The sequence below is a fragment of the Hyla sarda genome, chromosome 5 (genome assembly GCF_029499605.1).
Source record: "Hyla sarda isolate aHylSar1 chromosome 5, aHylSar1.hap1, whole genome shotgun sequence".
Taxonomy (NCBI): Eukaryota; Metazoa; Chordata; class Amphibia; order Anura; family Hylidae; genus Hyla; species Hyla sarda.
Genome location: NC_079193.1, coordinates 281882843 through 281908821, shown reverse-complemented (window position 1 = coordinate 281908821; position 25979 = coordinate 281882843). Strand labels below are relative to the sequence as shown.

The 25979-nt window shown below is 41.7% G+C and overlaps 2 protein-coding genes across 10 annotated transcripts in view; one reads left to right on the top strand and one right to left on the bottom strand.

Moving 5' to 3' along the window:
• SPIDR (scaffold protein involved in DNA repair) overlaps positions 1–25979 on the bottom strand; it is a 1058688-nt gene that overhangs the window by 695217 nt on the left and 337492 nt on the right. The window lies entirely within an intron of this gene.
• Positions 19637–20057, top strand: LOC130274054 (60S ribosomal protein L23-like). Its single transcript, XM_056521883.1, has one exon. The coding sequence runs from the start codon at positions 19708–19710 to the stop codon at positions 20011–20013; it is 306 nt and encodes a 101-aa protein (XP_056377858.1). The 5' UTR covers positions 19637–19707; the 3' UTR covers positions 20014–20057.

Here is a 25979-nt window from a genome sequence, read left to right as displayed (position 1 = left end):
GAGCATACTACTAATGGATGCAAACTGATGCCATTTAGTGGCATCCTTTTTCATCAGTTTTTCATCCGTTAGTAGGAAAAGTCAGCCGCCTAAAGACTCCCACAGCCAGGACTACTACCGCTCCCATCATGGAACAGACTCGTTTCCATGATGGAAGTAGTAGTTCCCCCGGCTGCAGGAGTCTACCAGCGGCTGGGGAGACTACTGTAGTGCTTGTAGTACTACCCCCATTATGGAACAGAGTATGGGTGGTAGTATGGGTAGTAGTACAGGGGCTGAGGGATTGATGGCACCAGGTCTCACTTCTGAGACCCGATGCGATCAGAAATTATTAACCAGTTGAGCAGATGTATGTAGTGTTTTACTTTCATTTTCAAATCCCCCGCCAGGAGCCCTGAATGGTCGACACAGAGCACTTTTGACACATAACGCTGCGGGAGGCATATGTATATAGATGCGATGTGGGGGCCAGACATAAAACGTTATATGTCTGGCCCCCGCAACGCATCTATATACATATGCATATGATTAGAAATGCGCTGAGGGGGGCAAATGATTAGTAATGCACTGCGGGGGGCATAGGGCTAGAAATGCGCCGTAGGGGGCATATGATTACAAATGCGCAGCGGGGGCATATGATTAGAAATGCCCTGCAGGGGGCATATGATTAGAAATGTCCTGCAGGGGGCATATGATTAGAAATGTCCTACGGGGGGCATATGATTAGAAATGCGCGGTGGAGGGCATATGATAATAAATGCGCTGCCGGGGGGGCTAGACCTTTACCGCTATATGTCTGCCCCCCGCAGCGCTATGTATCTTGCCCCCCCACAGCTCTTTTATATATATATGCCCCCCACTGCGCACTTACAAATTTCACTTTAAAAACCCAGCAAAAAGCACTGAATGGCCACACAGTGCCAGCCATTCAGGGCTCCTGGCGGGGGATTTGAAAATGAAAGTAAAACAGTACATACATCGCAGGGGAGCGGGGCATGCTGCCAGCTCCCCTGGTTAATAACTTCTGATGGTATTGGGTCTCAGAAGTGAGACCCGGTGTGATCAATCCCTTAGCCCCTTTACTACTACCCCCAACAAGGAACATACTCTGTTCCATGATGGGGGTAGTAGTACAAGCCCAGCCACCTGCAGTGGGGGAACTACTACTGCCATTATGGAAACAAGTCTGTTCCATGATGGGAGTAGTAGTGACCTCTTCTGAGTAAGCTGTGGCTCATTCATTTGCCATAGACTTCAATATTCAATTTATAATATCCGTTTCTATTCCGTTATTTTTGACGGGGATAAAAATACAGCATGCAACATCTTTTTGCCGTCAAAAATAACGGATTAGGAACCATACGGGTGCAAATGCCTTGCAAAGGACTGTAAAAAATCCCATTCACATCAATGGGATTCATTTACACCTGTTTGCAAAAGACAAGAACGGATTTGAGAACGGGCATGAATTAACAGGGACAGACGTTAATATAAAGTCCTTAGATACCTCAGAGTCTTCAGCCTCCATATCTTGTGCCTCATCTTCACTGCTCTCATCCTCTGCTGAACAATCACCCATATTCTCCGCACCTTTTACTTAAGATTTCCTCCTGGAAAAGCAATCCTCGTTGATAAGCTCCTGCCTGGATAAATTGCTCCCCTCCAGGACGGCCATTCGCCTCATCTCAGTCTCCTCTATCTCAAGCTTTAACCCCTTAACGACCACGGACGTAAATGTACGTCCTGGTTTGGCGTAACTTCCCGCACCAGGACGTACATTTATGTCCTGTGTATGACCGCGAGCATCGGAAGGGTGCTCGCGTCATACACGGCAGGTTCCGGCTGCTAGCAGCAGCCGGGGACCCGCCGGTAATGGCCGACATCCACGATCGTGCGGATGTCAGCCATTAACCCCTCCGATGCCGTGATCAATACAGATCACAGCATCTGCGGCACTTTGATTGGATAATCGGATCGACCGCAGCGTTGCCGCGGCGATCCGATCATCCAGCATGACAGCTGGAGGTCCCCTCACCTGGCTCCGGCTGTCTCCCGGGGTCTTCTGCTCTGGTCTGCGATTAAGCAGACCAGAGCAGAAGATCGCCGATAATACTGAGCAGTGCTGTGTACTATGCATAGCACTGCACAGTATTAGCAATCAAATGATTGCTATAGATAGTCCCCTATGGGGATATAAAAAGTGCAAAAAAAAAGTTGAAAAATGTAAAAATAAAAAGTAAAAAAAAGTGAAAAATCCCCTCCCCCAATCAAAATGAAAATTGTCAGTTTTTCCCATTTTACCCCCAAAAAGCGTAACATTTTTTTTTAAATAAACATATTTGGTATCACCGCGTGCGTTAATGTCTGAACTATCAAAATATAATGTTAATGATCCCGTACGGTGAATAGCGTAAACGTAAAAAAATAAAAAATGCCACAAATCCTGCTTTTTGTCACATTTTATTAAAAAAATTTTTTATAAAAAATTATCTAAAAGTTTTATATATGCAATTGTGGTATCTAAAAAAAGTACAGATGACGGCGCAAAAAATGAGCCCTCATACCACCCTATATACGGAAAAATGAAAAAGTTATAGGTGGTCAAAATGGGGCGATTTTAGATTACTGATTTTGTACAAAAAGTTTTAGATTTTTTTTAAGCGGTACAAAAATATAAAAGTATCTAGCCATGGGTATCATTTTAATCGTATTGACCCACAGAATAAAGAACACCTATCATTTTTACTGTGTGTACAGTGTGAAAACAAAACCCTCCAAAATGTGCAAAATTTAGGTTTTCATTTAAATTTTTCATTAAAAATTTTATTTTTGGGGTTCGCCGTACATTTTATGGTAAAATGAGAGGTTTCATTACAAAGTACAATTGGTCACGCAAAAAGCAAGTCCTTAAATGGGTCTGTACATGGAAATATAAAGGAGTTATGGATTTTAGAAGGCGAGTAGGAAAAAACGAAAATGCAAAAATAAAATTGGCCTGGTCCTTGAGGTGAAAATGGGCTTGGTCATTAAGGGGTTAAAGGAGTAGTATTGTTAAAAAAAAAAATGTTCATCCTATTGTGCCCTGCAAAAAAACCAAAGCAAACATCAATTCACCTTGGTCAGTTCCCCCGTTGCGCCACTATAGCTCTTCGGTCCTCCTCATGGATCATCACTGCATTCAGCGTATCTCCAGCCACAGCGATGTCTCGCTTCGGCTGGTGATAGGTCCGTGCACATGGAAGGAAGCAGACCGGACAGGAGGACTGAAAAGTTAGTGCGATGCAATAGGGGAACGGAGGAAGGCGAGTTAATGTTTGTTTTGTTTTTGCAGCCCAGGCACCATAGGATGAAAAAAAAATTCACATTACTATTCCTTCTGTAAGTCTGAAGCCTCAGAAGCTCAGCACACACAGACACACCTGATGACCACACCCTCCAATGCTCCAGTCACCTCCAAAGCAGCAGGTACTTGTCTGCTGGTACATCATGCTGTATCCTCCAGTCACCTTCAGAGCTGCACTCACTATTCTGCTTTTACAGCATGCCTTATCCTCCAGACACCTTCAGAGCTGCAGTCACTGTTCTGCTGTTACATCATATCTTATCCTCCTGTCACCTCCAAAGCTGCAACCACTATTTGGCTGTTACATTATGTTTTATCCTCCTGTCACCTCCAGAGCCAAAGCCAGTATTCTGTTCTTACATTATGCCTGATCCTCCAGCCACCTCCAGAGCTGGAGTCACTATTCTGCTGTTACATCGTGCTTTATCCTCCTGTCTCTTCCAGAGCTGCAGCCACTATTCTGCCGTTACATCATATCTTATACTCTAGTCCCCTCCAGAGCTGGACTTTCTATTCTGTGGCCTTATACTGCAGTCTCCTCTAGAGCGGCATCAATTTTCTATGGGTGATAGTAGTGTGATTGCTGTAATCACACGCCTAACACTCTCAGGCAGGGCTGCCCACACCGAAGTTCACTTACAGCCTGTACTCACTGCTGTGCTGTCCACACTTACAGCCTGTACTCAATGCTGTGCTGCCTATATTTAGAGGGGGGGGGGGGGTGGGGGTGAGGAGTCAGTGCTGCCAAGCTTCAGGTACTGGAGGAAGTCTTCCTTTCTAGTGCCTGAAGCCTGGCTGTGCCGACTCCACCAAATAATATGGTATGTGGGTGGGGGGGTCTATAACGGTTGGGAACATGGAGACCCCATGAACTTCTATTGCCTGGGGGTCCCATGATTGTCTATTGCCCGGGGGGGGGGGGGGGACTAAGTGTTATATAAACAAAAGTGAATATTAATGAAAAAAGGTATAACACAGGGCCGATGCAAGTGGGTGAAACAGTGCACCAAGAGGTTGTTGAATGCCCCAAGTACACTAAAAAGATAATTTACATAATTTTATTTAAGTCTATAACATGGGAACGGTGCCACTGATAAAAAAAAAACTTTATAATGTGTTGGAATCAGTGTCACCCAATGTATTACCCTGTGCAAGCAAGTTAGTGTGAAATTCTGCTAGTGCTAACAGATTCCCTTTAAAGCGGTACGCCAGCCCTAATACATCTCATACCCTATCTAAAGGATAGGGGATAAGATGTCTGATCACTGGGGTCCCCTCTCCGTCACACCCCCTCCCATAGACTTGCATTGAGGGGGCGGGGCATGACGTCATACCGGAGTAGTGACGTCACGATACTCCGGCCCCGTGGTCGTCACGCTGCACACTCAGAGCCTCCAGCGCTGCGAAGAGCTCGCAAAGGTGGGTGCTGAATGATAGATTGCGGGGATTGGGGATAAGATGTATTTGGGCTGGAGTACCCCTTTAAGTAGGTTGTACAGATGGAGTGGCGATTGCATTTAAGAACACCCTGACGGTTACTGTCCAGCACTCTGTGATAGATGATAGAGGTCGTTTTATAATTATTGTGTGCTTACTAAACAATGTTCAATATACCTTAGGCTCCTTATATGCGCCTAATGCGAAACAGTGTACCTTCCTCAGGGCATTCTTGCGCAAATTGGAGTCCTTGAGAAAGGGACACTGCCTACTGCTAGGAGATTTTAATATGACCATGTGGCCTAGTGTAGATTCTACTTCGCCCAGTTTGAAAAAAGAACCCACAGGTTTCTTCACTAGTGTGTCCCAAAATGACCTATATGATGTTTGGCGTATATCCCACCCCACTGAAAGGGACTTCACCTTCTTTTCTCATGTGCATAAGATATACACCAGAATAGATTACGCCCTTACCTCCCACTCTCTCCTATCATTGGTTTCAGAGGCCCAAATTATGCCCATAGAATGGTCGGACCATTCCCCCATAAGTATAACCATTAAAGAATCGCATAGCGCCCGCCCGGCCTATATTTGGAGACTTAACCCACTAATACTCCATAATCCTGAATACTCTGAAGCGACCAAGTTGGCGGTTGATGCCTACTTCCGCATTAATGATACTGGTGATGTTACGGACCCCATGCTTTGGTGTGCGTTTAAGGCTACAATTAGGGGCCACTTTATTAGCCAAACTGCCTATGACAGGAAGTTCCGCCAGACCAAAACACTAGAACTCCAACAGCGCCTTGCGGACTTGCATAGGCGTAATAAGACCTCGTACTCTCCATCACTAGTAGGTGAAATTTCTCAGGTTAGTGCTACCCTACACTCCCTCTCCTTACACAGCTATGAGATAGCACTGAGAAGGCTTAAAATGACATGGTATTGGCAGGGTAATAGATCTGGCTCTATACTGGCTAAACAACTTAAAAAACGTCAGGATAAGGGGAGAATCCCCTTCCTTACTAAATCTGATGGTTCTATAGTTACTGACCCTCAAAGTATAGCCAATTGTTTTGCAGATTTTTATAGTAAATTGTACAATCTTCAACATGATATTGCTACTCCACAGCCTGATGAAGCAGTTATCTCTTCTTTTCTGTCTTCTATGTCCCTCCCCTCTCTGTCCGCGGACCAAGCATCTGATCTTTGTTCTCCCTTCTCCACAGAAGAAATTCTTGAATGTGTGCGTTCCCTCAAGCCCTCGAAGTCACCTGGCCCTGATGGTATTACAAATGAATTTTATAAGCGATTTGGCCCCTCTGTAGCTCCTTTTTTGACCAGAGCCTTTAACCGTATTAAGGAGAACGGTGTGCCCCCTAAGGAGATGTTGGATGCTCTGGTCATTACCATACCTAAACCTGGTAAGCCATTGGACTCTACCCTAAATTACAGACCAATCTCTCTCCTAAATAGTGATATTAAATTGTATGCTCTGGCTCTTGCTGCCAGGTTGAATAGGGTTCTGCCGGACCTAATTCACAAAGACCAGGTTGGCTTCGTCAAGGGTCGTCAAACGGTGGATGGTACGAGACGCTTTCTCGACATCATCACAAAGGCGCATTCCGATCGGACGCCTTCTCTCTTGCTATCCCTTGATGCGGAGAAGGCGTTCGATCGAGTGCACTGGGGATATTTGCGAAGTGTGCTGCGTAAGTTTGGTTTTCCCCACTCTTTGGAATCCGCCATTATGGCACTATATACGCTCCCATCTGCTAGAATTTACACGATGGGTACCCTTTCTAATAGTTTCTCACTTAGCAATGGGACTAGACAGGGGTGCCCACTATCCCCCCTTATATTTACCTTAGTTATGGAACCGCTTGCTCAATCCATCAGGGACTCCCCAAACATTGCGGGCATTCAAATAGGTAAAGTAGACCACAGGATTGGCTTATTCGCCGACGATGTTATCATTAGTCTCTCCGACCCCCTGAGCTCTTTAGGCCCAGTTATGGATATTATTGATGCCTTTAGTCGAGTTAGCTTTTATAAGATTAACCCCACAAAGTCGTGTATCTTGCCATTGCAGATACCCACTGAGCAACAGCGAGTACTACAAGCTAAATATCCCTTCCAATGGGTTACTGACCAGATTCCTTACCTGGGCATAGTCCTTACTGCGTTACCTGATAAGACAATTGCTTCTAATTTTGCTGTTATGAGGTCCCTACTTACCAAAGAAATTGATCACTTCTCTAGGCTCCCTGTCTCTTGGGCGGGACGTGTTGCCACTGCTAAGATGATGCTGCTCCCTAAAATTTTATATTTTTTTAGATGCCTGCCGATGATAGTACCTGCCTCCTTCCTCTCACAACTACAGAGAATGCTCTTACGATTTATTTGGGATGGTAAGCATCCTAGGGTTGGTGCGAATATATTATATCGCCCTGTACATGAGGGGGGTATGGGGGTGCCGAACCTTAAAATGTACTATCACGCTGTTCTACTCGATCAGCTTAAAAAATGGTGGTGGCAGGACGCTCCCCCCCTGTGGGTAGATATTGAAGCTGCTGTCCTCAATGTCTCTAATTTTAATAACTTTCTTTGGGCTTTGCGCTTTAACCCTACCTTTGCTCCCTCTTCTCCTTTCTCTACTATTGCGGCTGCTATCAGGCTGTGGAGTAAGGTGGCGCGAATTAAAAGTCTTTGTCCACCTAGAGTGAAGGATATCCCTTTAGCTGCTATAGGAGACTATATTCTAGATATAGATTTTAAGCCCTGGATAGATGCGGGCATCCTCACGGTGGCATTGATTAGCGATGCTAATGGGTTAATGCCTTTCACTGATATTGTACGCATATTCTCTATATCGCAGAAAGACTTTTACAAATATTTGAGGCTTAGACATTTTTTGAGATCCCTCACTTGGGATAGCTCTCGGCCTCGCACTGCGTATGAACATCATTTTCTGTGCAGGGACTCCTCTACTAGGGGTATCTCCCTTGCTTATGTAGCTTTGACTGAGGAAGAGGGGGAAGTGGACACTACGTTTAAGTCCAGATGGGAGGAGGACCTGGCACGCAGATTCACGGCTGAGCAGTGGAGCTTTGTCTTTGACTTGCACAAATAATATTCTAAATGTGTTAATCATTTCGAAGCTTCTAGGAAGCTCCTATACCGATGGTACTACACGCCGGTTCGTCTGGCTAAAATATACCCTACCACCTCCCCAGTATGTTGGCGATGTAGCCGAGAAAGTGGTACCTTACTACACGTGTGGTGGACTTGCCCGTTAATTGCACCTCTTTGGACCGAAATTAAGAAGTTATTGGACAAACTAGTGGATTGCCCCTTCCCATGGGGCCCAGAGAGTGCACTACTATTTCTGTCCCTAGAACAAGTTCCCCCGCATTATATGACCGTTTTATATCATATTCTGATAGTTGTGAGAGCTCACATTGCTCGGAGGTGGAAGTCGACTGGGGTGCCGGGTCTTCCTGCCATTCTGGCGGAGGTGCATAGTAACCTCGTGTTGGAGGGATTGATAGCGAAGAGGTGTGGGGCTTCTAATAGCCGTATAGCTACCCTGTCCCAGTGGACGGACAGATGTTCGACCTCAATTAGGGTCATGGATTAGCTAATCGTATATGCACGATGTATCTCACTCTGATTTGTGTATTATGATATGTGTATTATGATTATGACTGTATTGGTGGTCTCTCATTCCTTCCTTGTTTTATACATCTTACATTGAGGACCTTACTGTTGTTCTTGTTATATGAAAATCTATAAATAAAGTTTTAAAAAAAAAAAGTAGGTTGTACAGATCAGTGACATGTTAGGGACAAGAGAGGCAGGTGTGTGAGAAGAGGAGGGGGGTGGACACACAATAACTGGGAAGATAACCTGGAAAGACTATGTGAAGGGATGTGCAGAATACCGGTGAGAGAAGACCACTGGTGTTACAATTATAAGTACAGGCCCCTTGTTATTTTCTTCCTTCTGAGCTATACATTTTCTATTTGTGTGATTGGCATTCTCACAATGCCTTGAACTGGTTTGGGCAATGAAAGCTAGAAGGTGTAGTGACACAGAAAATCTGTATTTGTATATTCTGATTAAATGATACATTACAACAGAAAACATCACCTGCTAATTCAGATCTGCATACACATAGCCAGAAGCTAAAAGCTAAGGAAATGCCCCATTGTTAGCTGATGTTACAACTCAAAGTTCTATATTATAGAATAGCTCACTCGTGTTAATTCATGGCTAGAGAAGGTCAGGCCAAGCCACAGTCAATGCACATAAATAGATTGAAAAGGAAGTGCCTATAGCACACAAGTAATTGCAGCTAAATTAAGTCTAAATCCAAATTATTAAAATATTCCCATTATTTAACCTGCATTGTAAAGACTCAAAAGAGAAAAAAAGCAAAACACAACAGCAAAAAGTCATATGCACACCAAAATACAAAAAATGTTATAAAAAAAAAAAAAACTAAAGCTTGCTCCGCAAAAAAGCTCCCCACACAGCTTCATCACTGACTGATTAAAATAGAAAAGGTGACAGCTAGTATAAAAACATAAAAATGTTGTATCGCTGTAATCATAGAATGGTGGCGTCATAGTTCTAACCTGTCACACAAAAAAATTAAATAAACAAACAATTCCTCATGACTATGTTGATGAAAAAAAAAATAAGGTAGGGTTGAAATAAAAAAAAAAAAAAAAAAATTAAAAAAATTGCAACCAAGAACATTGCCAAGGGTTGCTACATTGCCAAGGATTTAAGGGGCGGAGCAATGCAAAGCAGCAAGCCACACATCACACCATCATGATAATCCTGCCATCAAGGTGGCCTAGTCGCTACACCTTTAAAAAAGAAATGTAGAAAAAAATGGAACAAATATAATAACCTAATTCAAGACTGGCTTATGAGCTTACAATTACATATTATATTTTTTTTTGCAATGCAGGGATGGAACAAATATAATAACCTAATTCAAGACTGGCTTATGAGCTTACAATTACATATTATATTTTTTTTTGCAATGCAGGGATGAGTTCAGCATCCTCCAGGGAGACTGAAGAAAAGTTTTTTTCTCTAGTGACAGACACATTCTAATGTAAATGCTGCTTAAACACTTACTAATACACATCTATGAATATCCTTTACAGACATCTCTGCCTACTATTGCATTGCTTATGATTAAATTATTAGCTGTAGAACCTGTTCTAAGAGGACATGATTTAAATAAAGGGAAAACCCCAATGACCAAAGTAAGAAGCCATAAGGAAGATTACTATCTGGAATATGTGCCCAATAAGGTTTATGACAAAAAGTAGTTATACATAATACCAAAAAACTAAATAAAATGAGGAAATGTAGGTTAAACCCTCACAATTGGTAGTTACGCAGGTCAATAAATTAAACTTTCAATTGTTTCACGAAACAGGAGATCAAGGCTTGAAATAAGATAAGGAATCATAATACATGCTGAATAAATGCAATAATAAATATAAGATCTACCCACAATATTGACTAACTTCCTGAATTCTACAAAATGTTTCCCTCTCCATTCATATCTTAAGTGAGCTTCTACTGTTTTTTGAGTATTAGAGAGCAGTGCATTGTGGGAGCCAAGAAGAAAGCTGAAAGGGTAATTGTCTAAGAAATTTTTAACATGTCATGTGACATGTCAGAAGTATTGATAGTTGGAGGTCCAGGGGGCAGAGACCCCCACCAAGCAGGAAAATTAACTCAGAGTGATGCAAACATATTCAGAGGAAGTCAACAGAGTTTCTATTGATTTCCTCTGAATATTTGAATACACTACTCGCATGAGATTTTGGAGGTTTCTTAACGAGACAGATACCAAGCTTAAAGGGGTACTCTGGTGAAAACCTTTTTTCTTTTAAATCAACTGGTGGCAGAAAGTTAAACATATTTGTAAATTACTTCTATTAAAAAATCTTAATCCTTCCTGTACTTATTAGCTGCTGAATACTACAGAGGAAATTCTTTTCTTTTTGGAATGCTCTCTGATGACATCACAAGCACAGTTCTCTCTGCTGACGTTATTATAATAATAATAACACTTTATTTATTGTTGTCCTTAGTGGGATTTGAACCCAAGTCCCCAGCACTGCAAGGCAGCAGTGCTAACTACTGAGCCCCCATGCTGCCCTTAGCATACATCTGCTATGCATGGTTGCTAAAATGGACAGAGATGTCAGCAGAGAGCACTGTGCTCGTGATGTCATCAGTTTTCCAAAAAGAAAGGAATTTCCTCTATAGCATTCAGCAGCTAATAAGTACTGGAAGGATTAAGATTTACAAATATCCTTAAGCCACTAGAGAGGGAGAGAGCACACCGTGCAGCTTAAGCATGCAGATAAACGATACCACTGGTATACACAGGCAGCCTCCGGACCCGATAAGATACAACGCAGCACCTGCGGGGTGCACACACTAGATAAAGTATCAAACAATACAATGAAAGAGAGTAGCGAGCACTCACCGCGGATAAACAGCTGCAGGCCCGAGGTCCGGGATCACCGCGGCATAGATGGAGACGGTAAGGGGCGCTCAGAGGCTACGCCGGCTGTTTCGGACGTAGAAACGTCCTTCTTCCGGCCTCAACGTTCACGTCATAGCGTTGCCCTTTTATGGAAATCTGTGGAAAACGTGAGTAACCATAGAAACGTATAAACTATGGGTCGGTGTATGGATCAAAAATGGTCCAAAAAGCAGAGGTGAGTCAGGAATAGAGGAGGTGAAATCCATTACCAAATAGTACAGAATAAAGCTAATAATGGGAACTATACATTAATAGTAATCACTATAATAAATATATAGACCATAATGACAAGGGAAAGTTAAACCTTAAAAGTGAACAAAATAATAAATGAATAGTGATAAGAAAAAATAGTAGAAAAAACAGTAGTATTTATAACTGAATATATTGATACTATAAAGTACAATGAAGGACTCGTACATCTAACTTAAGAAGGGGTACATGTCAAGTCACTCATTCAGCCAAGCCGGGCCCTGAGCGTTGCATCTGAGAATGTAACGTGCTTCACATTGAAGAAGGACATTCTCCCTATCTCCTCCTTGATTAAGAACTGGAATTTTTTCTATTCCTCCAAAATGCAACACATCTACATCATTGTTATGCGTTTCGTGTAGATGTTTCGCTAATCGTGGGGGGCCTGTTCCTCTGGAGAGCGTGTATTTGTGTTCTCGGAACCTGGCACAGAGTTGTCTCTTAGTTTTACCTATGTAATACCTATGGCAGGGGCAGGTTATATAATAGACGACAAAAGTGGTCTTTTTAGATGCATGAATTGACTCAGGGGAATGGCACGCTTGGTGTGTGCAGGGTGCGAACTCTTAAAGTGAAGTAGGCTATTACGGGCTATTTCTTTCCTGTAGCCCTCCGTATGCAGGCCTTGAGGTGTTTTGATGATCCTAATGTCGAGGAAGTCTAGGAAGTGGAAGTGCTCTTCAGATCCTTCCCAAAGGAGTAACACGTCATCTATGTAACGTTTGTATCCTATGATGTTACTGACATAAATGTTGTTAGTCGAGAATATATAATTGTATTCGAATACTGCAAGGAAAATGTTTGCAAAGGTACAGGAGACCGATGTACCCATTGCGGTTCCTGTCCTTTGTCGGAACCACTGGTTCTCGTACTGGAAGTAATTATTCCCAAGGATAATGGTTATTGCTTCAGATATGAAGTTAATAAAGGTTAAGGATTTCCCTGCTTGCTTAAGGAAGATCCTGACAGCCTGTACACCCGCACCAATAGGGATGCGAGTGTACAGGCTCTCTACGTCTATGCTGGTGAGGTAATAATGATTAGTCCATGTAACATTCTGTAAATATTAAAGGACGTTGCCAGAATCTTTTAAATATGAAGGAATGGAGGGTAGAAGGGGCCGTAGTAGCCACTCTATATATTTTGACAGATATTCCGTCGCGGAGCCGATCCCCCCGACGATTGGTCGCCCGGGGGGGATCGGTCCGCGACTTATGGACTTTCGGCAAAATATACCATTTAGGTTTCTTCGATGCAACGGGTATTAACCGTTCTTCAGTAGAGTGATTTAGGATCCCCATTTCGACGAAGAAAAGATCGGAGCGTATCCATAACCCTTCTTGTGGGATCAGATGACACTTTTTCATAAGTGGTATGATCTGATAGCTGTCGTTTAGCTTCTCCTTCATATTGTGATATCAAAACCGAATGACCAGGGAGTCAGGAGTTTGTCTGGCGCAGAGAGAAACCATCAGGCAGCCAAGTAAAATCAATGGATTTATTAGATGCAACGCGTTTCGCTGCGCATGCGCAGCTTCATCAGGCATGACAAGAGAAGGCTGGTAACAGATATATATACCTCCAGGAATTAACCATTAAAGTACTTTTTGAAAGAGTTGTTACATAAAATTACATATCCACATATGAATGTGACAATGTATGAAAAATATATAAATAAATATAAATAGACAGACAAAAGTCACAAAAATAATAATGAAACAATAATGTAAAAGCACAATGGAATCATATAAACATATAAATATAATATAATTATCGCATGTGGTGTGAATATGCCACCACAAGCGACTCAAGCAATCACACTGCTTAGTCACCGGTGCGGCATTCAACAACGCAAGTTGGATATTATTTCAAAAAATATATATAATATAAAAGAATATGGACCTATAAGGTGCTATGTATGTTAGTTCAAAGAGTTAAAAATTGATTTGTATATCGCTGCATTATTAAATGGATAATGATAGTATAAATATAAAAAGTAGCTGCCTTTGTTGCGAATGGATCATCCAAACTGATACTTTTTCTTCCTTTTCCACACAACAAACATTTAAAATAAAAGATTCACTAAATTGCGACACCACTTTTGCTATCTATCTATTAACCTGTGGTTGCGACCGCCAATACGTTGGCCGCACCACGCAAACGGTGCGCTCCAGGATGAACAAGCACAGATGGAACATAAAAAATGTTTTTTTGTTGCATAGTCTGTCCCGACACTTCACTCTTCACCATCAAAAAAATACCGAAACTTTTAAATTAATTATTCTAGAAACTATCCCCATTCATTTACCTAATAGAATACAAAGATTAAATAATCGTGAATCCTTCTGGATTCACAAACTACATACTTTGCACCCTCAAGGTTTTAATGAATGTATCGATACAGTTAAATAATCTGATAAATTAGGGTTTAAAAACTTTCCATTTCTTCCAATGGATTAATCTCCAAAATATTATATCTCGATCTGTTTTTTTCGTTGTTCCTTCTGTGCTGTTCACCCTGGAGCGCCCCACTGTGTATTTATTATTCCTTATGTTTTATTATCCAAGTTCCGTTTTTTGTTTTTCCTTCCTTTCTGCTTACAGAAACTTCTATATCTTTTATTTTTTTATGTTTGTAAATTTGGATCTTTTTACGAATATTCACACCCTGCGTTTTCGCCGGGTGCTGTATTCAATACCGCACTAGTTATTCTAGTTCTTTTTCCTCACTTTCTCTAAGTAGTGTTCATACATCACCCTCTGGTCAGTTGCGATTTGTTTTACCGCACTGTTTATTTTTTATTTATACTATCATTATCCATTTAATAATGCAGCGATATACAAATCAATTTTTTACTCTTTGAACTAACATACATAGCACCTTATAGGTCCATATTCTTTTATATTATATATATTTTTTGAAATAATATCCAACTTGTGTTGTTGAATGCCGCACCGGTGACTAAGCGGTGTGATTGCTTGAGTCGCTTGTGGTGGTATATTCACACCACATGCGATAATTATATTATATTTATATGTTTATATGATCCCATTGTGCTTTTACATTATTGTTTCATTATTATTTTTGTGACTTTTGTCTGTCTATTTATATTTTTTTTATATATTTTTCATACATTGTCACATTCATATGTGGATATGTAATTTTATGTAACAACTCTTTCAAAAAGTACTTTAATGGTTAATTCCTGGAGGTATATATATCTGTTACCTGCCTTCTCTTGTCATGCCTGATGAAGCTGCGCATGCGCAGCGAAACGCATTGCATCTAATAAATCCATTGATTTTACTTGGCTGCCTGATGGTTCCTCTCTGCGCCAGACAAACTCCTGACTCCCTGGTCATTTGGTTTTGATTTTACTCTTACCCAGGAGGGCTGCAGTGGACCTTCTTCTATATCTCTTCTGCACTTTACCTTGTTGTGTGTGGGCGCACAACCAACTTTGGTAAGCGGCTTGGGAATTACCGTCCCCTACCCCCACCAACAAGATCTACTGATCCCGCACATGAGGCGCCTTCCTCCCTCTCTCTAGATTTCATATTGTGATGACAACATTACAACAATAGAACCGCCCTTGTCAGCTCTTGTAACTGTTAAGTTGCTCTGTTGAGAGAGCCAAGTTAGCATATTCTGTTCTTCCTTAGTTAGGTTTTTAAGTGGGGCTGGATAAATAAGACATTTCAGGTCCTGTGTAACTGATTGAGTAAATAGATCCAGAGGTGATCTTGGTGGAATAGGGGGGTTAAAGGTAGATCGGCGTCCACTGTTAAACTTTGAATGACCGGGGACTGGCGTTATCATGTCAGTGTCTTCTGTCTGTGGATCTGCTAGTTCAGCCAGCGCTTTAATATGTGATAGTTCCTCGTCATTAAGGCCGCTTGCAGGAATAAAACCTAATGATCCTATTGTGCAAGGCCTTTCACCCTCTCTCACTGGGTCATCAGATGTTTTGATTCCTTTTTTACTGTAGAATTTATGCAGTTGGATTTTACGGACACCCTTAAAAAGATCACTCTCAAATTGGGGCATGTCGAAAGACTCGTACACGTCGAAATTGAGGCCTTTAGACAATAATGAGATGCATTCAGTTGGTAGATCTATACCTGAGATGTTAATTACTTTTGTTGTTCCCGGTCCCAGGTCACTGTTTTCTTCCTTTCTTTTGTCAGAGTCATCTAGACTTCCTCGACATTAGGATCATCAAAACACCTCAAGGCCTGCATACGGAGGGCTACAGGAAAGAAATAGCCCGTAATAGCCTACTTCACTTTAAGAGTTCGCACCCTGCACACACCAAGCGTGCCATTCCCCTGAGTCAATTCATGCATCTAAAAAGACTAAATAGTGAGCATGATTCCTATTCAGCGCAAGCAGAAGAATTACAAAAGCGATTGTTAGCTCGCAGATACCCCATCAATATCATCCAGACAGCGTTCAATAAAGTGGAACAAATGAACAGAAACAATTTAATACAATAAAATAGAACCAAAAAAAAACAATAATCAAGATACAGAACGAAGATTTACATTTTCATTCAAGAACACTCAAATGAACGATATCATAAACTCCACTATCAGACACCATTGGCATATACTATCTACAGATGAGGATCTAAGACAAGTTACAGCTCTATGCCCTCTAATAACTTACCGGAAGAACCATACCATTGGAGATAAACTTAAACAACATACTTCATCCCCTAACGAAACTTGGCTACAAAATCTTTCCCCAGTGGGTAATCATCGCTGCGGGTCCTGCAAATTTAGCAGATTTAACACAGGAGCTAAACATCTCACCCTTGGTGGTTATTCTATCACCGTCAAACAATTAATAACATGTAAGACCACTTTTGTCATCTATTATATAACCTGCCCCTGCCATAGGTATTACATAGGTAAAACTAAGAGACAACTCTGTGCCAGGTTCCGAGAACACAAATACACGCTCTCCAGAGGAACAGGCACCCCACGATTAGCGAAACATTTACACAAAACGCATAACAATGATGTAGATGTGTTGCGTTTTGGAGGAATAGAAAAAATTCCAGTTCTTAATCAAGGAGGAGATAGGGAGAATGTCCTTCTTCAATGTGAAGCACGTTACATTCTCAGATGCAACGCTCAGGGCCCGGCTGGGCTGAATGAGCGACTTGACATGTACCACTTCTTAAGTTAGATGTATGAGTCCTTCATTGTACTTTATAGTATCAATATATTCAGTTATAAATACTACTGTTTTTTCTACTATTTTTTCTTATCACTATTCATTTATTATTTTGTTCACTTTTCAGGTTTAACTTTCCCTTGTCATTATGGTCTATATATTTATTATAGTCATTACTATTAATGTATAGTTCCCATTATTAGCTTTATTCTTTACTATTTGGTAATGGAATTCACCTCCTCTATTCCTGACTCACCTCTGCTTTTTGGACCATTTTTGATCCATACACCGACCCATAGTTTATACGTTTCTATGGTTACTCACGTTTTCCACAGATTTCCATAAAAGGGCAACGCTATGACGTGAACGTTGAGGCCGGAAGAAGGACGTTCCTACGTCCGAAACAGCCGGCGTAGCCTCTGAGCGCCCCTTACCGTCTCCGTCTATGCCGCAGTGATCCCGGACCTCGGGCCTGCAGCTGTTTACCCGCGGTGAGTGCACGCTACTCTCTTTCATTGTATAATTTACAAATATGTTTAACTTTCTGCCACCAGTTAATTTAAAAGAAAAAAGGTTTTCAACGGAGTACCCCTTTAAAAGAAAGCTTTCAGATATTTTCTCCAGTACTATCCGCAGGTACCAATGATTCCAATGAGCCCTACCTTGCCCGGATCCGCCCGGCTGTTCGCCCACAATTGTAGTTTTATTATATGTGGAAATCTTGCTGTAACTGGAACGGGCGGGGCTTCTGCAGCTTAACTTGCACTGACGTCAGCTCCGCCCATCCACAGCGCCGGCCGCTTATGAATATTCATCCCCCCTTCCTCCAGTTAGGAGCGGGGAAGAGAGGGAGAACTGTGGGGGAGGGGGGATGAATATTCATAAGCGGCGCTGACGTCAGTGCCAGTTAAGCTACAGAAGCCCCGCCCGCGCCAGTTACAGCAAGATTTCCACATATAATAAAACTACAATTGCGGGCGAACAGCCGGACGGATCCGGGCAAGGTAGGGATCATTGGAATTCAGTGTCTCCCGCACTATCCATCAATATCTATGGATAGTGCGGGAGAAAATATCTGACAGTTTTCCTTTAAAGAGTACCTGTCATTAAATAACTTTTTTTTACCCTCCCTTATAGTTCCCTCCCTCATCATACCCTGCCCCTGCCTTTATTATTTGTTTTGTATATTTAGGGGGGTGTTCCCCAGCAGGCACAAAGTGATCTGAAGCCCTGCTGAGAACTTCCACCTTCTTTAATCTATGCTGCGCTAGCACTAGGGAGCTCCGCATAGAAGAGGCAGCCAATCATAGCAGATTGCTCCTCAATCCCCTCCTCTCAGCACATATACAGAGTGGAGCAGGATCGGAGCAGACCTGCCGCACTACTGCACTCCTTTCTCGCTCTCATCTGTTTGATTGACAGGCAAAGAGCGAGTGCTGTGTATAGCCGATGTCCCGCCTGCATTACACACCTTTTGTATCTCTGAAGAGAACAAATGCTCCGGGACAGAAAGGGAGACCCCTAGTGGCAGAAATGTAACCCCTTAAGGATGCTGCCTATTTTTACCTTAATTACCAAGCCCAATTTTTCAAATCTGGTCTGTGTCTCTTTAAGTGGTAATAACTTTGACATGCTTTCACTTAGTGACGTGATTATGAGATTTTTCGAGTCTTTCGTGACATATTGTACTTTATATTAGTGGTAAATCATTGTTGATTTATGAAGCATTTTTTTGTGAAAAATAAATAAATCCTTTTTTTATGGCTGTATGGTAAACATTTTGTATTTTGTCAGTATAATTTTGGTGCTACCAAATTTATATAGCTTTTTTATGTTATTTTTCCTTTTCTCAACAAAATCCTTTTTTCCCCTTTTTTATATTGTCATGATCTGAAGTTTTTTTTATTTTTTTTCGTCCAAAGCCATTGTGTGAGGGCTTACTTTTTGTGAGACAAGCTGTACTTTTTATTGGTACCAGTTTTGTGATTTATGCTACATTTTGACCTTTTTTATTCCACGTTTTGGATGAAAATTTGCTCGTCTATGCTCGTCCAATGGCCATTAACGGTATGAAGAAGGCTCCCGACTCAAGCCCGCGTCATACCGGCCGGCCCCCAGCTGATTCCTGTAGCTGGGGGCCGGCGTTAATAGGGAACTAAAAGTGTAAAAAAAAAAAAAAGTTTAAAACAAGTTTATAAACACACACATTACACAAACTTTGCCTCTAAGCCCTTGAGAAAGCCACAGCTTTTGGCGAAACGTCTGGCGGGTGGGCAATGTGTGATTGATTTGAACTTTAGATCACTTAGAGAATTGTGGACTGCAGCCACAGTTCCCTTACACAGGTTACTAGCATGCAGTTGCATGCAACCATCATCATTTAAGCACTTGTGAATTGGATTTTAATCATGGCTCAATAAAAGTTATATTTTATTATTGGATGGAAAATTTAGGGCAATAGTGATCGCTTAGCGATCAATTGTAAATAACTATAAACACACACATTAACCCCTTCCTTATTAAATCACACCCCTTTTCCCAAATTCCATATAAAAAATATATAAACATAATAAAAATTAACATATATGGAATCGCCACGTGCGTAAATGTCGGAACTATAAAAATATATTGTAAATTAAACCGCATGGTCAATGGCGTATGCGCAAACAAATTCCAAAGTCCAAATATCGTATTTTTGGTCACTTCTTATACCATAAAAAAAGGAATAAAAAGCGATCAAAAAGTCCGATCAAAACAAAAATGGTACTGATCAAAACTTCATATCACGCTGTGGCTGCTGCTATATCCCGGCATCCTTTGCGGCCTGCTTTCTCTTTCCGGGAACCAAGATGTCTAAGAGGACGCGGAGGTTCTTCCGGTGCAAAGTTTTGCATCTCCCTCGGTCTCTCCATGGGCGCAGTCATCAACTGTGCAGACAACACAGGTGCCAAGAACCTGTACATAATCTCCGTCAAGGGAATGAAAGGTCGCCTGAACAGACTGCTCGCTGCTGGTGTTGGTGACATAGTGATGGCTACAGTTAAAAAAGGAAAGCCTGAACTGAGGAAGAAGGTGCATTCGGCAGTGGTAATACGACAACGAAAATCGTATCGGAGAAAAGTGTTCTTTTATTTTGAAGACAATGCGGGGGTGATAGTGAACAATAAAGGGGAGATGAAAGGCTCCGCTATCACAGGCAGCAAAGGAGTGTGCTGACCTGTGGCCCAGGATCGCCTCCAATGTTGGAAGTATCGCATGAACAGGCCCACTTTGTATAATAAACTAAAAAAAAAGTGTGAAAAAAATAAATAAATTCAGATCACGGCGCAAGAAATAAGCCTTCATACCACCCCGTACACCGAAAATTAAAAAAGGTATAGGGGTCAGAAGTGGACAATTTTAAATGTATTAATTTTCGCGCATGTAGTTATGATTTTTTCCAAAAGTACGACAAAATCAAACCTATATAAGTAGGGTATCATTCTAATCAAATGGACCTACAGAATAAAGAACATTTTTACCAAGAACGTTTTTTCTTCAATTTTGTCGCACAATGATTTTTTTTTTCCGTTTCACTGTAGATCTTTGGGTAAATTGACAGATGTGAATACAAAGTAGAATGGGTGGTGCAAAAAATAAGCCCTCATATGGATTTTTAGGTGCAAGATTGAAAGGGTCATGATTTTTAAAAGGTAAGGAGGAAAAAACGAAAGAGCAAAAACAGAAAAACACTTGGTCTTTAAGGGGATAAAGGTGTTCACCGTGAAGGATAAATATCATTATCGTTTTATTGTACATTATGGACATGGATGGCAATACATATTATGTATATGTTTGGATTTAGTTTTTTTTTTTTTTGGGGGGGGGGAAGGGGCATTTATTTTTATTTTTTTACACCTTAATTTATTTACTTTTTATAGGTTATACTATGCTGCAGTACATCTGTACTGCAGCACAGTATAACAGTCAGTATCACACTGACATGCAGCCTGTGCGATCCAGCCGGGACATCAGCTGACCTCCTACTGCCATGGCAACCAACAGGATCCCAAGATCGAATTGCGGGATCGCCATTGGTGAACAGAGGGAGTCCCCTCCCCTGTCAACCACATAGATTTCATAATAAGGACTGATCACGGCATCTAGGTTTAATGCTGCGGAGACTGGCACGATCCCAGTCTCAGCAGCTGCGGCAGGACCCCGGCTGTGATTGACAGCCAGGTCCCACCGGCGATCTCCGGGAGCGCGTCGCGCTGAGCTGGATATCGTCAGGACGTATGTATATGTCCAGTTGTGTTTACAAGCTAGCAACTGGGACGTATGCATACGTTCTAGGGAGGGAAGGGGTTAAAAGGCCAAGAATAAATATAAATATTAATTTTTTCAACAACATGTAAATTGCAAAGTTTACTTATATGAAGAATGGCATAAGACATTAACAAATTGTTTTAACCCCTTAAGGACTCAGCCCATTTGGGCCTTAAGGACTCAGACAATTTTATTTTTTATGTTTTCGTTTTTTCCTCCTCGCCTTCAAAAAATCATAACTTTTATATTTTCATCCACAGGCTAGTATGAGGGCTTGTTGTTTGCGTGACCAGTTGTCTGTTGTAATGCTATCACTCACTTTACCATAAAATGTATGGCTCAACCCAAAAAATACTATGTGTGGGGAAATTAAAAAGAAAACCGCAATTTTGCAAATTTTGAAAGGTTTCGTTTCCACGCTGTACAATTTATGGTAAAAATGACATGTATTCTTTATTCTTTGGGTCAATACAATTAAAATGATACCCATGATAACATACTTTTCTATTACAAACTGTTTAACCAAATAGGTACGTTTAAAATCCCCCTATTTTGAAGACCTAGAACTTGCACGCGGCAATACTAAATATGTATATAAATATTTTTTTTTACACTTTTTGGGGGTGAAATAGGGAAAATAGGACAATTGATGTTTCTATTGGGGGAGGGGTTTTTATTTTTACACGTTTAATAGTCCCCATAGGGGACTATTTATAGCAATCATTCGATTGCTAATACTGTTCAGTGCTATGCATAGGACATTGCACGGATCAGTATTATTGGTCATCTTCTGCTCTGGTCTGCTCGATCGCAGACCAGAGCAGAAGACCCGTGGAAGCAGGCCCGTCGCTACAGGACAGGCAAACCAAGCAATTGCTTGGGGCCCCGAGCTGGCTGGGGGCCCCCGAGCACAGCCAGTGCTTGCCCATACTTTAGCGATTAAACAATCCTGCTCTTGGGAGTTTGTGCTCCGGGGCCCAGTCAAACAAGAGGGCCCCGAATGTCTGACATTTTTTTAAAATAAATTTGCAGCTTTGGAGTTCTTCTCACCTCACAACAATCACGATCCCCCCCCCAGCTGCATTTGGTATCTTCCCTCAGCCCGGACTCATCTCTCAGCCTTCAGCCGTCTGACCAGGAGGAGGGGGAGGTGGGAGGAGAGAGCTGTGAGGAAAGGAGACCGCAGAGGCTGTTCAACATGGGGCCCGACTATAGTAGGTGTCCCTACATATATGTGCATAAGCATGTGTGTGGATATATATATATATATATGTGTGTGTGTACATATGTGTATGCCTATGTACTGTGCCTGTGTTTGTGTGTTACTACTGTGGATGACTATATGTAAAAGTGCATGTGTGTATCTATACCAGTGTTTCCCAACCAGGGTGCCTCCAGTTGTTGCAAAACTACAACTCTCCGCATGCCCAGACAGCCAAAGGCTGTTTGTGCATGCTGGGAGTTGTAGTTTTGCAACCTCTGTAGGCACCCTGGTTGGGAAACACTGATCTATTCTATCTGTGTGTGTATGAAGCATGTATAGTATGTAATGTGTACAGTATGTGTGTGTATATGATGCATGTACAGTATGTAATGTGTACAGTATGTGTGTATGATGCATGTACAGTATGTAATGTGTACAGTGTGTTGTGTGTATGAAGCATGCATGTACAGTATGCAATGTGTACAGTATGTGTGTGTATGATGCATGTACAGTATGTAATGTGTACAGTGTGTTGTGTGTATGAAGCATGAATGTACAGTATGCAATCTGTACAGTGTGTTGTGTGCATGATGCATGTACAGTATGTAATGTGTACAGTGTGTTGTGTGTGTATGCAACATGTACATTATGTAATGTGTACAGTGTGTGTGTACAGTGTGTATATGATGCACATACAGTATGTAATGTGTACAGTATGTGTGTGTACAGTGTGTGTGTAGGATGCATGTATAGTATGTAATGTGTACAGTATGTAATGTTTACAGTGTGTGTGTATGAAGCATGTACAGAATGTAATGTGTACAGTGTGTTGTGTGTATGAAGCATGTACAGTATGTAATGTGTACAGTATGTTGTGTGTGTATGAAGCATGTACAGTATGTAATGTGTACAGTACGTGTGTATGATCCATGTATAGTATGTTATGTGTACAGTGTGTGTGTATGAAGCATGCATGTACAATATGTAATGTGTACAGTATGTGTGTGTATGAAGCATGCATATACTGTATGTAATGTGTACAGTATGTGTGTATGAAGCATGTACAGTATTTAATGTGTACAGTATGTTGTGTGTGTATGAAGCATGTACAGTATGTAATGTGTACAGTATGTGTGTGTATGATCCATGTATAGTATGTAATATGTACAGTGTGTGTGTATGAAGCATGCACGTACAGTATGTACAGTATGTGTGTATGAAGCATGCATATACAGTATGCAATGTGTACAGTATCTGTGTGTGTATGAAGCATACATGTACAGTATGTAATGTGTACAGTAGGTGTGTGTATGATGCATGTACAGTATGTAATGTGTACAGTATGTGTGTATGAAGCATGCATGTACAGTATGTAATGTGTACAGTGTGTGTATATAGCATGTACAGTATGTAAGGTGTACAATATCTGTGTATGAAGCATGTACAGTATGTAATGTGTACAGTATCTGTGTGTGAAGCATGCATGTACAGTATGTAATGTGTACAGTACGTGTGTATGATCCATGTATAGTATGTTATGTGTACAGTGTGTGTGTATGAAGCATGCATGTACAGTATGTAATGTGTACAGTATGTGTGTGTATGAAGCATGCATATACTGTATGTGATGTGTACAGTATGGGTGTATGAAGCATGTACAGTATTTAATGTGTACAGTATGTTGTGTGTGTATGAAGCATGTACAGTATGTAATGTGTACAGTATGTGTGTGTATGATCCATGTATAGTATGTAATATGTACAGTGTGTGTGTATGAAGCATGCACGTACAGTATGTACAGTATGTGTGTATGAAGCATGCATATACAGTATGTAATGTGTACAGTATCTGTGTGTGTATGAAGCATGCATGTACAGTATGTAATGTGTACAGTAGGTGTGTGTATGATGCATGTACAGTATGTAATGTGTACAGTATGTGTGTATGAAGCATGCATGTACAGTATGTAATGTGTACAGTGTGTGTATATAGCATGTACAGTATGTAATGTGTACAATCTGTGTATGAAGCATGTACAGTATGTAATGTGTACAGTATCTGTGTGTGAAGCATGCATGTACAGTATGTAATGTGTACAGTATCTGTGTGTATGATGCATGTACAGTATGTAATGTGTACAGTATGTGTGTATGATGCATGTACAGTATGTAATGTGTACAGTATCTGTGTGTGTATGAAGCATGCATGTACATTATGTAATGTGTACAGTGTGTTGTGTGTGTATGAAGCATGCATGTACAGTATGTAATGTGTACAGTATCTGTGTGTGTATGAAGCATGCATGTACAGTATGTAATGTGTACAGTATCTGTGTGTGTGTGTATGAAGCATGCATGTACAGTATGTAATGTGTACAGTATCGGTGTGTATGGAGCATGCATGTACAGTATGTAATGTGTACAGTGCGTATATGAAGCATGCATATACAGTATGTAATGTGTACAGTGTGTATGAAGCATCCATATACAGTACGTAATGTGTACAGTATGTGTGTATCAAGCATGCATGTACAGTATGTAATGTGTACAGTATGTGTGTGTATGATGCATGTACAGTATGTAATGTGTACAGTATGTGTGTATGAAGCATGCATGTACAGTATGTAATGTGTACAGTGTGTTGTGTGTGTATGAAGCATGCTTGTACAGTATGTAATGTATACAGTATGGTGTGTGTATGAAGCATGCATGTACAGTATGTAATGTGTACAGTGTGTTGTGTGTGTATATAATGCATGCAGTGGCAGATCCGGGGGGGGGGGGGGAAACGGGGCAATTGCCCCGTCCCGTGCGTGTGCCCATTGGAAAGCAACACGGAGGAGCGGAGCAGCGAACAAGACATGCGCTGGCCAGCATGGTAAGTGACCAGCAGCACATCAGCTTTAGTGCTCCAACCACCGCTCCTCCAGTCCCGGGACCTACTGCTATGGTGGCCGGACCAGAGGAGCAGTGGTCGGAGAACTGAAGTAGGGCAGTAAACAGGCATCCAGCCTCCAGCCATACACTGTATGGCTGGAGGCTGTATGTCTGTGGGGGAACATACTACACCTAATGTGGGGGGACTATACTGCACCTAATGTGGGGTAAACTATACTGCCAACCTAATGTGGAGAACTATACTGCACCTAATGTGGGGTAAACTATACTGCCAACCTAATGTGGGGGGACTATACTGCACCTAATGTGGGGAACTATACTGCACCTAATGTGGGGAACTATACTGCACCTAATGTGGGGAACTATACTGCACCTAATGTGGGGAACTATACTGCACCTAAGGTGGGGAACTATACTGCACCTAAGGTGGGGAACTATACTGCACCTAATGTGGGGAACTATACTGCACCTAATGTGGGGAACTATACTGCACCTAATGTGGGGGAACTATACTGCACCTAATGTGGGGGAACTTCTAGCCTAATGTAGGGGGAACTCTGCTGCACCTAATGTGGGGGGAACTTTGCTGCACCTAATGTGGCGGGAACTGTGCCGCACCTAACGTTGGGGGAACTGTGCCGCACCTAACATGGGGGGAACTGTGCCGCACCTAACATGGGGGGAACTGTGCCACACCTAACGTGGGGGAACTGTGCTGCACCTAATGTGGGGGCCTCGTATCGACGTTCGCTCACGTCGTGCTCCCAGCATTC